The 14,242-nt window shown below is 39.2% G+C and overlaps 1 protein-coding gene and 1 long non-coding RNA gene across 4 annotated transcripts in view; one reads left to right on the top strand and one right to left on the bottom strand.

Moving 5' to 3' along the window:
• The window catches only part of SCIN (scinderin), a 48,688-nt gene extending 38,697 nt beyond the window's left edge, over positions 1-9,991 (top strand). For all 3 annotated transcript variants that reach the window (XM_038174984.2, XM_027450870.3, XM_072033611.1), the window contains 6 exons: positions 2,875-3,045; positions 3,538-3,715; positions 4,209-4,330; positions 5,899-5,976; positions 7,339-7,399; positions 8,372-9,991. In XM_038174984.2, the coding sequence (XP_038030912.2) occupies positions 2,875-3,045; positions 3,538-3,715; positions 4,209-4,330; positions 5,899-5,976; positions 7,339-7,399; positions 8,372-8,505 (744 nt within the window). In that variant the 3' untranslated portion in view covers positions 8,506-9,991. The remainder of the gene's footprint in view (positions 1-2,874; positions 3,046-3,537; positions 3,716-4,208; positions 4,331-5,898; positions 5,977-7,338; positions 7,400-8,371) is intronic.
• Positions 9,992-10,151: 160 nt separating this feature from the next.
• On the bottom strand, positions 10,152-14,242 carry LOC106015579 (uncharacterized). Its single transcript, XR_001187697.5, has 3 exons — positions 13,883-14,242; positions 13,008-13,311; positions 10,152-12,628 (listed from the first exon to the last, which is right to left on the bottom strand). It is a non-coding gene; the product is annotated as an uncharacterized lncRNA (long non-coding RNA).

Raw genomic sequence — 14,242 nt, 5'->3', positions numbered from 1 at the left:
AGCTTTACAAACTGTGTACATGGCCTGTGGAGACTGAAGGATAAGATCCTCCTAGGGCAACCCACTTTGAAGCAGGTGTTTGACAGAGGAATAGCCATGTGTGCCTTCCTTTCTGTCTCCTTTTGATTATACAGGAAGCTGCAATGTTTAGCCTAGGCAAGACACCTGACTTACAGAGGACAAAAACTCGGAGAAATGAAAGCCACATGAAAAGCCAGAGCAGGGGAACCAGACAGAACTGTGTCACAGGGTCTGGCTTGACCCAGCTGTTGTGAGGAACATAACTTGGATTTTCCCATCCCATAGTGCCTTAAGCTCCACAAAGCAGGATACATATCTTCACTTGCAGAAAGGGTCTGTGCACTGGCTCTGAGGAGACCTTACAGCAGACTTCCAATACCTATAGGAATCTACAACGAGGCAGGAAAGAGACTCTTTGTCAGGGAGTGTAGTGATAGGACAAGGGGTAATGGTTTTAAACTAAAAGAAGGGAGATTTAGATTATATATTATGAAGAAATTATTTACTATGAGGGTGTTGAGTCAGTGGAACAGGCTGCCCAGAGAAGCTGTGGATACTCCATCCCTGGAGGTGTTCAAGGCCAGGTTGGATGGGACTTTGGGCAACCTGGTCTGGTGGGAGGTGTCCCTGCTCATGGCAGGGGGTCTAGGTGGTCTTTAAGGTCTCCTCTATGGTTCTATGACATTGGCAGGTAAAAGATGTGAGATAAGCTAGTCCTAGCATGACTGCTCTCCTTTCCTCCCTAGTGAGGAGGCATGTGTAGGGGAAGAGGTGGGAGGCCTCCTGTTTTCACACACAGGCTCAAGCAGGAAGATGACTAAGGGCAAGCAGGGATTTTCTAGGTACTAGAAGGTAATTCTGTACTTCCCATTCCTTAATTACCAAAGTAAGGGCTTTCTCCACCCACCAAGGTACAGTTAATTTAGATGGCAGATGATACCTTTAGCTATTAATTAATTATGATTTATGATTGAAATCACATTAAGGAAGGATTAAAATATTCTCAGTTAATTATTCCTTGAAATATTCTTAACATATGTTCTATCTTTGGACAGAGTTCAGCACAATATGGTCGTTCCCCATACCCATAACCAATACTATACTACAGAATTACTACAGCAAAAATAACATTACTACCAACAGCTGCACTAATTATAAGCTGTATTATGAAAGCTGAAGGACATCCATCGCACTGCAGTGGACATGATACTTAAAATTTTTTTAGCCTGAAGTGAATTTAATAATATATGTGTATGGATTACTTACATATGTGTAGATTTGTATGCATATGCATGCCTACCTAGAACATATTACCTATACTTAATAGCTGTATAAGCATTATTTGAAAGGTTTAAACTATTCTATTTTTGCTCACTAGGTGGCACTACAGTACAAATTACTATTAAAAAGCTGTGACAGCATTTGTATTGCAGGAACATGTACATGTATGTTTCCCTCAGCATTTTTTTTTTATTTTTTTTTCTTCCCCCTTCATTTGTAGAAATCCTGCCACAATTTCGCAGCTTAGAACCCACAAGTATACATGTTCTGGGGCATCCTTATCAGGCAATGTTACTAGTCTGACCAGCTGTGTGCTAGCTAGAAGCACTGCTTTTACTGCCCACGACCACCTGCTAGGCTGGAGCAGCCCTTCCTTCTTCAGCTCCTTTGCTTCCCACTGCCTCCAGCCTCACCAAGCAGTGCCCAAGGGCTGGCACTGGTGCTCTCCACTTCTCTGCTGGCTACACAGTATGCCTTTCTCCTTTCTTTCCTTCCCGGGAGTGATCCCCAGGAGTGGCTACAGAAAGGTGGGGACCTGCAGCCCTCTTGGTGGAAGGGGCCACAGAGACCCCGTTGTGCAGGCACTGGGTGGGGAGCGAGGGCTCAGTGACTCAGCTGCCCGCACCCTGAGCTCTGCAGTCTGCAGCTGAATACAGCAGCATCTTCAGTGGGCTAGCATTGCCACATCTGGGTATTTTGCTCGGAAAGCAGAGCCAGAACAGCTCCACCCTGCACTGGTGCCTTCCTCTGCCTTTCTGGAAGGCAGTTTCCATTTATTTCCTATTCTCTTTCTCCCCAACCTTTCTCTTCTGTCATCCTCCCTTTTGTCATCATCTCATGAAAGATACAAGTCACTTATTTCCTGTATAAAGCTAGGGGAACTTGGATAGGAAATCTATATATGGTGTAGCTTTTAGCAGTCACTTTTTTGTTTGCTTCAGTGGGAAAAATAAAGGATACTGTCATAAAGAAAGAATAAACAGTTGTATACAAATAACTTTTATGGCACGTTTAACCTAAAAATAGCAGCTCAGTGTTCTTTGAGTTTGCAGTAATGTCTTTTGTATCTGTAATAGAAGCTCCTTTTTGTCATCTATATTATCCTCTGCAAGATAGATTTATGTTCATCTTTTCCATTCTATTACAGATAAATACACATAGAAATAGTAAAAAGGATGGATAACCAACCTCTTCTGCTTAAATACAAAGCCCCTAAACTTCCAAGCTATTTTAAGAGGAATTAAGTGGCACTATGAAACTCTATGAAATGACAGTTCTTTTGAAAAAGTGTAATTTTCTTATTGCAGTAGATAGCAGCCATTTTAATCAGCTAGACATGTTAGAAGTTTGAATTCTGTCTGTGTGTTAGAATGATTGACAAAAAATCTCACAAATACTATAACTTTACTGCGTCTGGAACTATATTTTTAAACCTTCTCAGTTTGCCACTTCTCATTCTCGCTAACATTCCTAGCTTTATTGGCTAACTTCCCCTATGTAATTCAACAAAGCCTAAAAATAATTACCTGTGTCCTTATGTTTCTTTTATTGCCTTTCTTTATCTACATACAGATTAGAGTCAGCCAAGGCAAAGAGCCTGCCCATTTACTGAGCTTGTTCAAAAATAAGCCACTTATTGTCTACAAGAATGGGACATCCAAGAAGGAAGGTCAGAAACCTGCTCCACCCACACGGCTCTTCCAAATCCGCAGGAACCTGATATCCATCACCAGGATTGCAGAGGTAAGGTCACCTGCTAAGTAAAAACAAATACTCCCAGTGGGAAATGGTGTAGCTGCCATGATCCCCTCTATTTCTGTTGGGTAGTCACATCTGGTAGGAATGCAGAATCTAAATCCACTGCTCTATGTGACCAACCTATCTCAGAGATCAAAGAGAATACAGTTTAACTGGCTATGATCAATCTGTGGTTCAGAGGAAACTGTAGGAAAATGCGCAGTGAACAGTCAGCTGGCAAAGAACAGACAAGAAATCAGCAGCCCTTATGAGACAGTCTTTCCAACTGCCAAATCATTTCAAGATCTGTCCTTCAAGTCAGTTCCCTATATCAAGAGAAGTACTTCTCTAATTTATGTCAGTATAAATCTAGGGAAAAATCAAATTCAAAAAGCATAGCTGATAAACATCTATCTATACATTTTATATAAGCATGCAAAATATAGATCACATTATTTGAAAAACAGAAGAATAAAACATTTTTTTTTCTTGATCTAGGTTGACGTTGATGCAGCGTCACTAAACTCCAATGATGTTTTTGTTCTGAAACTGCCAAACAATTCTGGCTACACCTGGATGGGAAAAGGAGCAAACAAAGAAGAAGAAGAAGGAGCTCAATACATTGCCAGTGTTCTTAAGTGCCAGACTACTAAGATTAATGAAGGCCAGGAACCAGGTTGGTATGAAACTATGCGGTTCTGAATGGGCAGCTGGGAATACACAGCACTGCATGGAAATACAGCCTAAACGTTTTTTACAATGATATAAGTTGTAGGCAAAACCATATGCTCACTATCTCACTTCAAAAATGTAACAAAACATTTTACCATGGACATCTATTCAGAATTGACTGAGGCACAAGTAGTGCAATGCCCTGGATGTCTCTAGGGCAGCAGCAGGAGCTGCAGAGGAGTGTGGTCCTTTCTTTACTCTGGGTGACTATGAGGGGAGAAAGAGATTGTTCTGTCTAGGACTGCTACAGGTGACAACCTTTATATTATTTTAACAAACTGGAGGAAGAACTGAAAGAAAATAACTGGAAGAACTGCTGTCTCATCTTTGAGACAGCAAAGAAGAGACTGGTCAGGGATTCTTGAAATAGTATCTAACAAGATAAACCATAAAATATCAAATCCACTGCAGAATAAATTATATATTATATATTTCAGAGGAATTCTGGAAAGTACTTGGAGGTAAAAAACAATATCAGACTTCATCACAGCTTTTGACAAAGGGTGAAGATCATCCCCCTCGCCTGTATGGTTGTTCTAATAAGACTGGCAGATTTATTGTAAGTGTGGATACTTTCCCTTCTCTTTAATTATATGATTTCTGGTATATTTTAGCTTGGGAATCATCAGACATTAAAGATGAATTTGGGGATCTGTCTTTTCTTTGTGTAGGTAGTAGTGCTTGGCAAGAGCTAGAGAGTTGAGGTTTGATGCGTTGAATCAATCCAAGTGCAGAGAAAAGACAGAAGAATAAATAGCAGAGATGTCTGCATAGCCTGCTCTAGCCTGGGACTAGAGGCTTGCAGATGCAAGAAGCCAAAGCATTTGCTCAGTCAAAAGCAATTGTGTTTTTGCAGAGCATTGCCAGACCACTGTCATTTCTCTGAGAAAGTGCAGGTCAGTGCCTTGGCCCTTACATGCTTGATAGTGGTGGTGATGAAAAGAAATGTCCTGAGCCCTTGCCAAAAATCCTTAGCAGCCTGAAATTTTCCATAGAGATTTAAGACATGTAATTAATGCCTCTAGGTAGGAAGACTTATTTCCTTAGCATAAATACCTGGAGCTGTATGCTGGGTATTAAGTCAGTTCAGGCTTAATTGCTTACTGTATTCTGGAAGAGTAACACTGTGTCACTGTTTGACAAGGATGCACTAATTTTTAGGAGACATAACTTGGCTACCTTCTCTGCCGTCTCCTCAAGAGACAGTCAATTCATTTGGAGAGGGATAAAACAAATAGGATCCTTTAATAAGGGCTTCAAAATCTTATAAATGTAGTAAGGCATATTCTTCTAGCAATCTTCTAGCACGTGCATTCTTCTAGCAAGCTTCTAAAACACTCCTGTGAAATACAATAATAGTAACAAATCTCACTATAATAGCTTTCTGGGAGCTATGCACTTGTGTGGATTTTGTTTTAAATTCCCTCCAAATTCTGTGAAATTCCCTATCTCCTGTAGCATTTCTGTAGTAACTGAATCACCATTGTTAGAGTTCACCAGAACAGGTAGGTCAGATCACTCTGAAGTTCTGGACACCATAATGTGGTGGAGTGAAAAAAGGAATTACTTCTGCACCATATGATCCCAATACCTCTAGCGCTCCCATGTAACCAAGCGTAGTCAAACCCTTGAAAGCCCTTCACAAGTAGCAAACTAACCATTAGCTAGCTACATTATTACATCTGCTGCTTATACAGATGAAAATTAAACTGCTTTCCTATGTACCTGGAAATCCGTGGAAGAAGCAGGCACTCCGTGCTTCCTTTAGGACTAATCCTCAATGGCTTAGTCAGCTATAATGTCCAATTTTCAAGTGACTGGAAAGCTTACTTAGATGTGTATTTCATCACTGAGCTCACCACTTCCAAATTGATGTTGTTTCTTTTCCTTATTAATGAATGCAAGCTGCATGAATATATCAGCTATAAGACTGATTTAGTTAGTTTGGTACAAGTTGCACTATGGAAATTTCCCTGTCCCTTCCTTCTAGCAGACCTCAGTCCCAATTTACAATAGTCACAATTTCAGTTATCCCTTTAACAAAATCTTTGGTTTGTCTAAAATCAGAATACCTTGAGAAATTGTTAAAGCAAAGGCAAAAAATACTCACCATAGTATCCTTTTTAGATTGAGGAGGTCCCAGGCGAATTCACTCAGGATGACTTGGCTGAAGATGATGTCATGTTGCTGGATACTTGGGAACAGGTAAACTTCACCTTTTTTTTTTTTTTGTGATAACAAGAATTTATTCTTAACAAATTAGAATGTAAGATGGGAGGAAAAATCACCTTTGTGAAAATGAAAGAGGTTTTGTTTTCCTTAAATTATACCATCAGGAGCTATATTTTCTGAGCTATACGATGCTCAAGTGTGAACATATATGATTGAATTTCCAAGTGTAATGTGACACCGTGGCAGATATTTTCCATTAAAACCAATGGAGACTGCAAGAGTATAAGCCCCAGCTTTGTTCTGAAATGTTCCTGATAATGTTCTTGACTTTATCTCTAATATTTATTAATTTTAAGAAAGAATGTTATTGCAAAAAACGTATGCAGAAACCACAAAATCAAAGTAGTAGTAGCACCTATAAAAATCTTATTAGAGAAGGGGACAAACGCTAGACCTTTACACAAATTTCTTCAGAAGAACTGGCTGGAGGGTATTAGAAATAATCTATTTCTAGATTATTTCCATCCATCATTTTGCCAGGTTCACAGAAAACTGAAAATGTTGAGAACTTTTCAGATGACAAACAAATTTAGGTGTGCTTTCAGCACTCACAATATTTCTCACAGTATATTCTCTCTACTCTTTCTCTGCCACTGGAAAGGGGGAGAAGACCACAGATCCCATGTTTTGTCTGTCTTCTTCAGCCTAACTCCCAGCAAAAGAAGGCTGAGACTTTAGGAAATGAGAAGGAATGTCCAAGACCCATTCAAGAAGGAGCAGGGAGGGAAGGCAGTATTAAGAGATGGGTGAAGAAGGTGTTTGGACATACTGACTCAGATATGAATGAAAGAAATCTGGAAAATGGAGCTAGTTTCCAAAAGAATTCTTGACAGGGAAAAAAAAAAAAAAAGCGGGGAATGCAGGTTGAGGCTCTGGCTGTTGGATTATTCAGTGGAGTATTCAGTTACCCTGCGTAGCATGGGCCACAAGGCACAAGTGTTGGTGCATACTCAGAGCTTGATCCAGAGACAGCTCCTGTTCAGTGTTTTTACCTACACCTAAAGAGCAATTTTCTTGCAAGCGTGTAAAATATAACCGTGGAAAAGGTAATTAGAGTCCCCTTCATCCAAGTCCATGAAGTCCAGCCATCCAGTGTCAATAGAGTGGTGAAATTTTTTGTATAGAACTAGTCTCTAGCAAAGGAGGAAAAACAAACAAACAAACAAAAAAAACACACCACTAACTGTGGCTTATGAAAGCTGTGCATCTCTGCAGTACTTTCATAACATAAATTCTTTCTCCTAGTGGAATCAACTATTTTGTAGTTTGTTGCCTGCTGCACAAAACACCCTTATAACAATGTGGGAACTAAATTGTTCTCTCCTCTATTTGCAGGTTTTTGTCTGGATTGGAAAAGATGCTAATGAAACTGAACGACAGGAATCCGTGAAATCTGGTAAATCAAATCAATTTGATGGAATTCCAAGTGAAGAAACATCAGCAGTATTTAAATAAATGAAAAGATGTTGTAGAAGAAATTTAGTTATTTTTACAGTGTTGTTTAAAAGGCCTATAGGGCTTATTAGGATTTAATCCTGGATAAGATTATTTTTCTTTGAAATATGACTTAAAATTCATTGTATCTTTATTATCTGTAAGTTTATGAAAAGAATTAATCAACAGAGCATTAAAAGGCTGCAGAGCTTTTTAAGGAGTATATAAAAGATCTCTATGAAAAGAAATTGCACTAGGAATAGGAATTTTAAAGGTGATAACTGCTGACTTGCACCCGACACTAATATATGTAGTCCAAGGAATGCCAACAAAACCCCTAATCCTTGTATTGCCACATTTCACTGAGTTAAACTTGGAGGAGGAAATTCCAATTGCAGAACAAATCAAGATAGTTTACTTGGAAGTCTCCCCCTTGAAAAATCCTGGGTCATCTATAGCGCCATTTCATATAGCTGAGCCTTCCTGATGAAGTTCCTGCTAAAAATGCTTGCAGGCATTTCCCCAGAGCAGCTAAGGTTACCTAGCTGCATTTCTGACAGGCACTGATGTCACATTGAGACGCTGAGGGAAACTATACGGAATGCAGCTATGAGGCTTTTACGTGGGAAAAAATGGGACTGAAGCCTGTGCATTTGCACTGCACCAGCAAATGCCTTCTCCTGGTCAAAAGCCAAAACATGTCGGTATGGCAATAGTCTGACCAGAGTAACAATCATTGTATTAATCTGGTGGAAAATTATTTCACTGGCAGCTGAATCAGCAATTACTCGATCATTTCATTGCCTTTGAAATAATTTAATTGAATACTTTATTATTATAGCCCTGGGTTCTTTCACTGGGGCTTTTAATGTATTTTTTATGCCAGAGGAATGAACTAATATTTTACATGTTTTATTTCCCCTCTGTTTTTTAGCCAAACGCTATATTGAAACAGATCCTTCTGGCAGAGATAAGGGGACCCCCATCGTTATTGTGAAGCAGGGGTATGAGCCTCCAACATTCACTGGCTGGTTCCTGGCTTGGGACTCCAACAAATGGAAAAACTGACGTATCCGAGAAAGCTTCAGTTTCAAGCCAAAGAGTGATGAGAGAACATCTATTTTCTAGTATTTTTAAGCATAAGCTTATGCAACGATATGATGCAGCTGTTGTTACCCTTGCCCAAGCTTTTCTATGAATAACTTAGAAAATCTCAGCACCGGAAAGGCTAAATGATAATTATGAACTTGACAAATGAGGTAGGTGGGGCTACATGTGGAAAATATGGAAAGTGCTACCATACTTTGTTTAATCAATGAGTTCTTCACACAGAAGCTGTGGATCAGTCACTGTGCTAAAATCGGCACATAATGGGCACATAATATTCTGCCTTCACTTAAAAATGAAAACTAATGCAAAAGAAATTCTTTTACATTAAGGTCAGCATAATTTTGTGCAGAATTTGGCCTGATGAAGAACTAAATCTATATCTCATGTAAAATTTCAGATGCACCCAGAGTGGGAGCTTTGTCTTGCAGGGGGCAGATAAGAGATGAGTATTTCAACAAAGCTGTTCTTAACATGTTTGTTTGCTCTTCTTGGTCTAGTTAGTAAAGTTTGAGCTTTGAACAGTATGTTTGTAAGAATACGAAATCAACAGAGCTATTAATAGCTTTCTTAAGATTTCTCTATGTGAACCAGCCTCTAGCTCCAGATCTTTTTAACTGAAGCTTTTAAACACATTCTAGGGCACTACTGTTTTTAAGTGGAAGCAGCAGTAACAGCTTTAAAAATACTTACTCTGCCTTAACCAGGCTGCACTTAAGCCATACTTTGTCCTGGTTGCCTTACTCAGCAGTACTCTGTTTTTTTCTGGCATGGAGAATGCTAGAAAATGCTTGTACATTGTCAGGTACAAGATGTGTTTTTAACTCATTTTCTACAGATCTCAGTCAAACATCAGCAAAGAAACACCTTGTTTCAGTAACATTCCACATCCTGGAAATTTGGAGTACTAGTAAGCACCACATAACAAGGCCTTATCCTTTTCTCTCAGTTATTTCAATTTTTTTGTTTTTATTCTGGTGAATTTAAGAGTACATTTTCAAAGTGTATCATTATTATTATTATTATTATTATTATTTGTAGGTTATCCAGAAAAGTCTCCTTAAAAGCACTGGGAAAAATTCTGCTACAAATTTTAGCACTGCTTTGAGCACTTATCCTATAATGCTTGTTTTAAACAATTTGTACAGCTGTAAATCATGTCAGTGTGGCTTTTTAATGAATGCTTTTCAACTCTTTTATTGTTCTCATAAGTTAGTTTGGAAAATGAAATTTTAGTCATTTTTGTATTTTTTACTATGATTGTGATTTTGAATCTGAGTTATGCAAAAGAGTGAATTTAGTCTGAGCTCATATCAGTGACAAAAGAATGGAGAAGCTAATAGATTAATTCTGGGAGCTTTAAACATTTGTTTAAATTTCTCCTTAAATAACTGGGCTGTATCTGAATGTCATTTCATTCAAAATAAAATTACAAAACAGTATTGTATATACAGAGCTGATTTTCTTATCCCTGGCGTGTTGTTGCTCAGTGAGTCCACTGATGTCTAGAAAACCTTCTTAAAAACAAACAAACAAAAAAAGCAGTAGATACCTTCCTCTTTAGACGGACAATGCAATGATAAATTGTGTGTGTGTGTGTTTGGTTTTTACTTTGAAGACGTTTTACCCAATGGAGAGTTAACTCTTCACACCAATTCTAAAGTTACAAAGCCATATGAAAATGAAAGAACTGGGTACTTATTAGCCTATTATTTCATCCTGAAGGAAAGCTACCACTGCTGTTATTAAATTCTTTTTGGCTTTACAATTTCCTGCTTGCAGAAATGATCCACTACAGGAATGATATTTTAATCAATAATAGGAAATGGTTCTAAGCTTGTTTTTAAAGCATAGGTCTTGCTTTTTATTTTTATGGGAATAGAAGAAGAGATGTCGTCCTTTTGCTGGAAGGAGCACAAAGATGTATTCAGCTAGTCAGCTCATACACTTCATACAGCCACCAAGCAGTCTGTGATTATCTCATGGTTGTCTTTGACACATGCATATGATTATTTCTGAAAAATAACAGTTATAGTAGCTCCTTAACCAAGGATTAGACAAGATTTACGCTGGTTGTATATCAACATTTCACAGAACAGTGAGAGCTCTGAACCCTACGCAGGCTGTCAGCACATCCTGCAGCCCTATGAAAGCCTGTTTTCAGTTCCCTTAGACAAGACAGAGAAGCTTTTGTGGTCTACTGGCCTGGGCATTTTATTCTACAATAGATTGTCCTGGCACATTGATTGCTGATGTTGAGAAGAGAGAGCTCATTGAGAGCTCATAACTGAACAAAGTTTGTGATTGTGCTTTAAGAACAAGAGCTGCTAGCAACATTGTTCTTGGGTTTACTTCCTAGTGAGAATGTTTATTTTTTCATATATATACACATGTGCAGTAGAGACAACGATTTCTTTCTTTCCTTCTCTCTGTCTCGGAAGAAGACTGCGCTGTGACTGCTTGGAAATATTCAAGATTAAATTGTTTTCAAGAAAATATTTATGCACATAACTTTATGAATACATGTCAAATTTATTGGTCTTATTTTCAGAATAGAAAAAATGTGCAGGTGTATGCAGTGAAGTTAATTCAAGAATAAGCTGTATCTTGCATTATTATCAAACAGCAATAATGTTTTCAGTCTACTTGTAATAGCAAAATTAGATACTGAGTTAGCAGTTTCATTAGGCTACCGAAGTATGTTCTGTTGGTCAAAAATACACCATCATTTTTATGCTTAATACAGTTTCATAACAGCAGAAAGATAATGTTATGAATCCTCAGAGTAAATAGGACACTATAATATTATATGCAATATTAGAAATTTACATACAATAGCGTAGTCTTAGAATATAACTCCAGATTGTACACCAGCGAGGAGCCAGCTTTTGGAATCACTGCTCTAAATACCCGTTTTGACTCATAGTACTCTATAGCAACAGATCTGTTGTAAGTGATCGTTCAATTGAATTTAGCCACAGCTAGTATTATAGTTTGATCTCTTGCCAGTTCAGCCTCACATGGGCCTCACCTGAAACAAGAAAATTATAACAATGGTAGAGATCAATCCCATGATTGTGGTATTGTCCCTCAGAGAAGAACTAAGGAATCATATAGCAAGTATGTTGCTCACAGCAGGAGGTGCTCTCAGACACAGGGACAGTTCTTGTTACAAACCCCTTACTCTGTGATCTTCTTGTAGTCTTCATGTTTGCAGGTTCTAAACAGGCTAAAAAAAAACATCAAGCCTGCTATGTTCCATGGACTGAAGTTGTTCTTGAGAGTCACTTCTGTAGAGGAAAGCTTGAAAACAAAACAAAACAAACAAACAAACTAAAAATAAAATAAAGCAAACTTTACTTTAGAATGAAACTGCTTCCTAAGCACACCACTGTAGTCAGGACTTTATGGCTTAATTGAGCCATGTGTAAGTATATGAAACAAAGAAATTATTATTATCTCATAAAACCAAAGGTAGTTTATAGTTTAACATGCTGGCTTTACAAATACTAGCTTTTTCTTTTTTAAAGACAGTAATCTTGTCTTTAGACAAAGAAATGACACACTTTTTCCTTCTTATGGCTAGAACTTTTGCTGCTAAAATCAAAGGAACCTCTGATTTCATTGGAGCACAATCAGCTCTTTAATTTACTGCACGTCCTTCATGTCTCATTACATCCTCTCTAGACTGGCCTGAACTTACTTTGACCTGCTCTGCCTATTGACACATTAACTTCTGCTGAAGATCAATAAACTGTGCTCACAGCAGTTAAAGCTTCCCTGGTGTAAGAGGCGGTAAGGCTGGCCAAGGGGAATCAGGAAGCACACCATGCCACAAAGGTAGCAGATGACTGCTCAGGCCCTCCTCTTGGTGACATCAAGCCAAATAAGTAAATAAGTAAATCTCCTTCCTTCCAGAACTGCAGTTACAAGAAACTGCCCACACCAAGCTTCTTCCTAACCTCATCCCCACTTGCACCCTGCACGTGCTCTCTCCACAGACAGAGCTGTAAAAGTACTGAGAGTACAATTTTGCTTCTTCCAGCACCGTATTTAGTCAGTCAGCCGTGACACGTGGGCCTGCCTGAAAACAAAACAAAAGGATCAGGTGAATACATTAATCTTTATTGCTGGTATGACTACAGGTCCTGTGCTTAGTAAACAAGCGGATGCTTCAAAAAATGATCTGGGTGGGAGCAGGCAGGGCCAGTGAAGGTGTGTGACATTTGTTTGGGAATGTACGAGGAAGTAGCAAGGCTGGGACAACGTGAACAGTACCCGACAGCAACACCCTGAGATAGGCACATTTGCTTTAACATCAGCAATGCTTTGACTATGCTAACATCTCTTGACCAGTTATAGATGAACACAGCTCCCTCCACTGCCTTTTAATAGATTTCACAGGAATTGAAAGCATCACCATCGAGGTTGGATGCAATCAGGTGATTTTTAGCATCATTTACCTGACATTTGACTGTGCTTTGTCTGTCTGATGTCCTTCCTACAGTAGAACCAACTACAGCAACAATCCTGATTAAAACAGATCATTGCTAGGAGGAACTTAAGGCAAATTCTGCTCTGGGCTTAGGTTTTCACAGATGTGGTTCAGAAATATCGCAGATTTCCTGTAACAGGCCAGGCTGGGCAGCTGATTTCCATTTCACCAGCTGAACAGGGCTGTGGTTGTCTTTGTTGGTGCCAAAGATTGCTGCCCTTGCTATCACCAGCTAGCTGCTCTCCGTCTGGACTTCAGCAACAAGTTAGTCACTGTGGCAGGGAGAAGAGAAAGGAGTGGCAGTGAGTGCCTTATCAGCAAAGATGAAAGATAAGAGGCATACTCTAACAATCCCATTTCCTTACTGAATGGTCCCAATCCTGAGTAGATAACTGGCCTTATGATGCCAAACTCTGCCCCGTTTGAACATTTGCAGATGCACTACAGCATCCATTACCTAACTACCCAAGCCATGAAAACCTTTCTCGAAGTGCTGCCCAGCTGTGTGCTACTCTCCTGCCATCTGGGGAGAGAGAGATCTTAGCAATAGCCAAAAAGTGTGCAACCAACACTCTTAATATTTTTTTTTAATCAATTGTCGACCTTAGAAAGCATACTCATGAGCCTTTAATGTACCCAAAGCTCCAGGTGACTTTTTCTAAGACTGTGCGAAGAAAAGTGACCAAAAATTGTCCCACATTTAAAACAGCAGACAAGGATTCTGATAATGTGCGTTCCTTGTGTAACCTGGAGTAAATTACTCCATTTCTATGCTTCAATTCTCCACCTATTAAATGAGGATTTCTTCCATCCTTTTGCTGTTTATTTAAGCTGCACTTTTACCATGTGTTTGTACGATGCTTGACCTGGTGGAGTCGGTTCTCAGCGCTGTCACCCTGTGTGTACTGATCATAATCCAGACAGCTGCCAGGGTTATTAGTGCCAAGCAGCACAGCCTTGCTCAGAGCAAGAATAGATGACAAGGCAAGTAGGATGCTGGCCCCTGGAGACTTCTCTACACTGCTGAAATACCAGTGCACCAATGCTAATGCTAGGGCAGCAAAGGGCTGGAGCTAGCTCAACTGAGACGTAAAGACTTTATGATCTAAACCTGTACAAGCAAAAACATAAAACCTTAGCAGCATAGCTTAGGGTTGCTTTGTTAGAGCAGTCTTTTAAGTGATGACTGTAGGCACACCTGTA

The sequence above is a fragment of the Anas platyrhynchos genome, chromosome 2, assembly GCF_047663525.1.
Source record: "Anas platyrhynchos isolate ZD024472 breed Pekin duck chromosome 2, IASCAAS_PekinDuck_T2T, whole genome shotgun sequence".
Lineage (NCBI taxonomy): Eukaryota > Metazoa > Chordata > Aves > Anseriformes > Anatidae > Anas > Anas platyrhynchos.
Note: the sequence above shows the minus strand (reverse complement) of the source record. Positions and strands in the feature narration are given on the sequence as shown.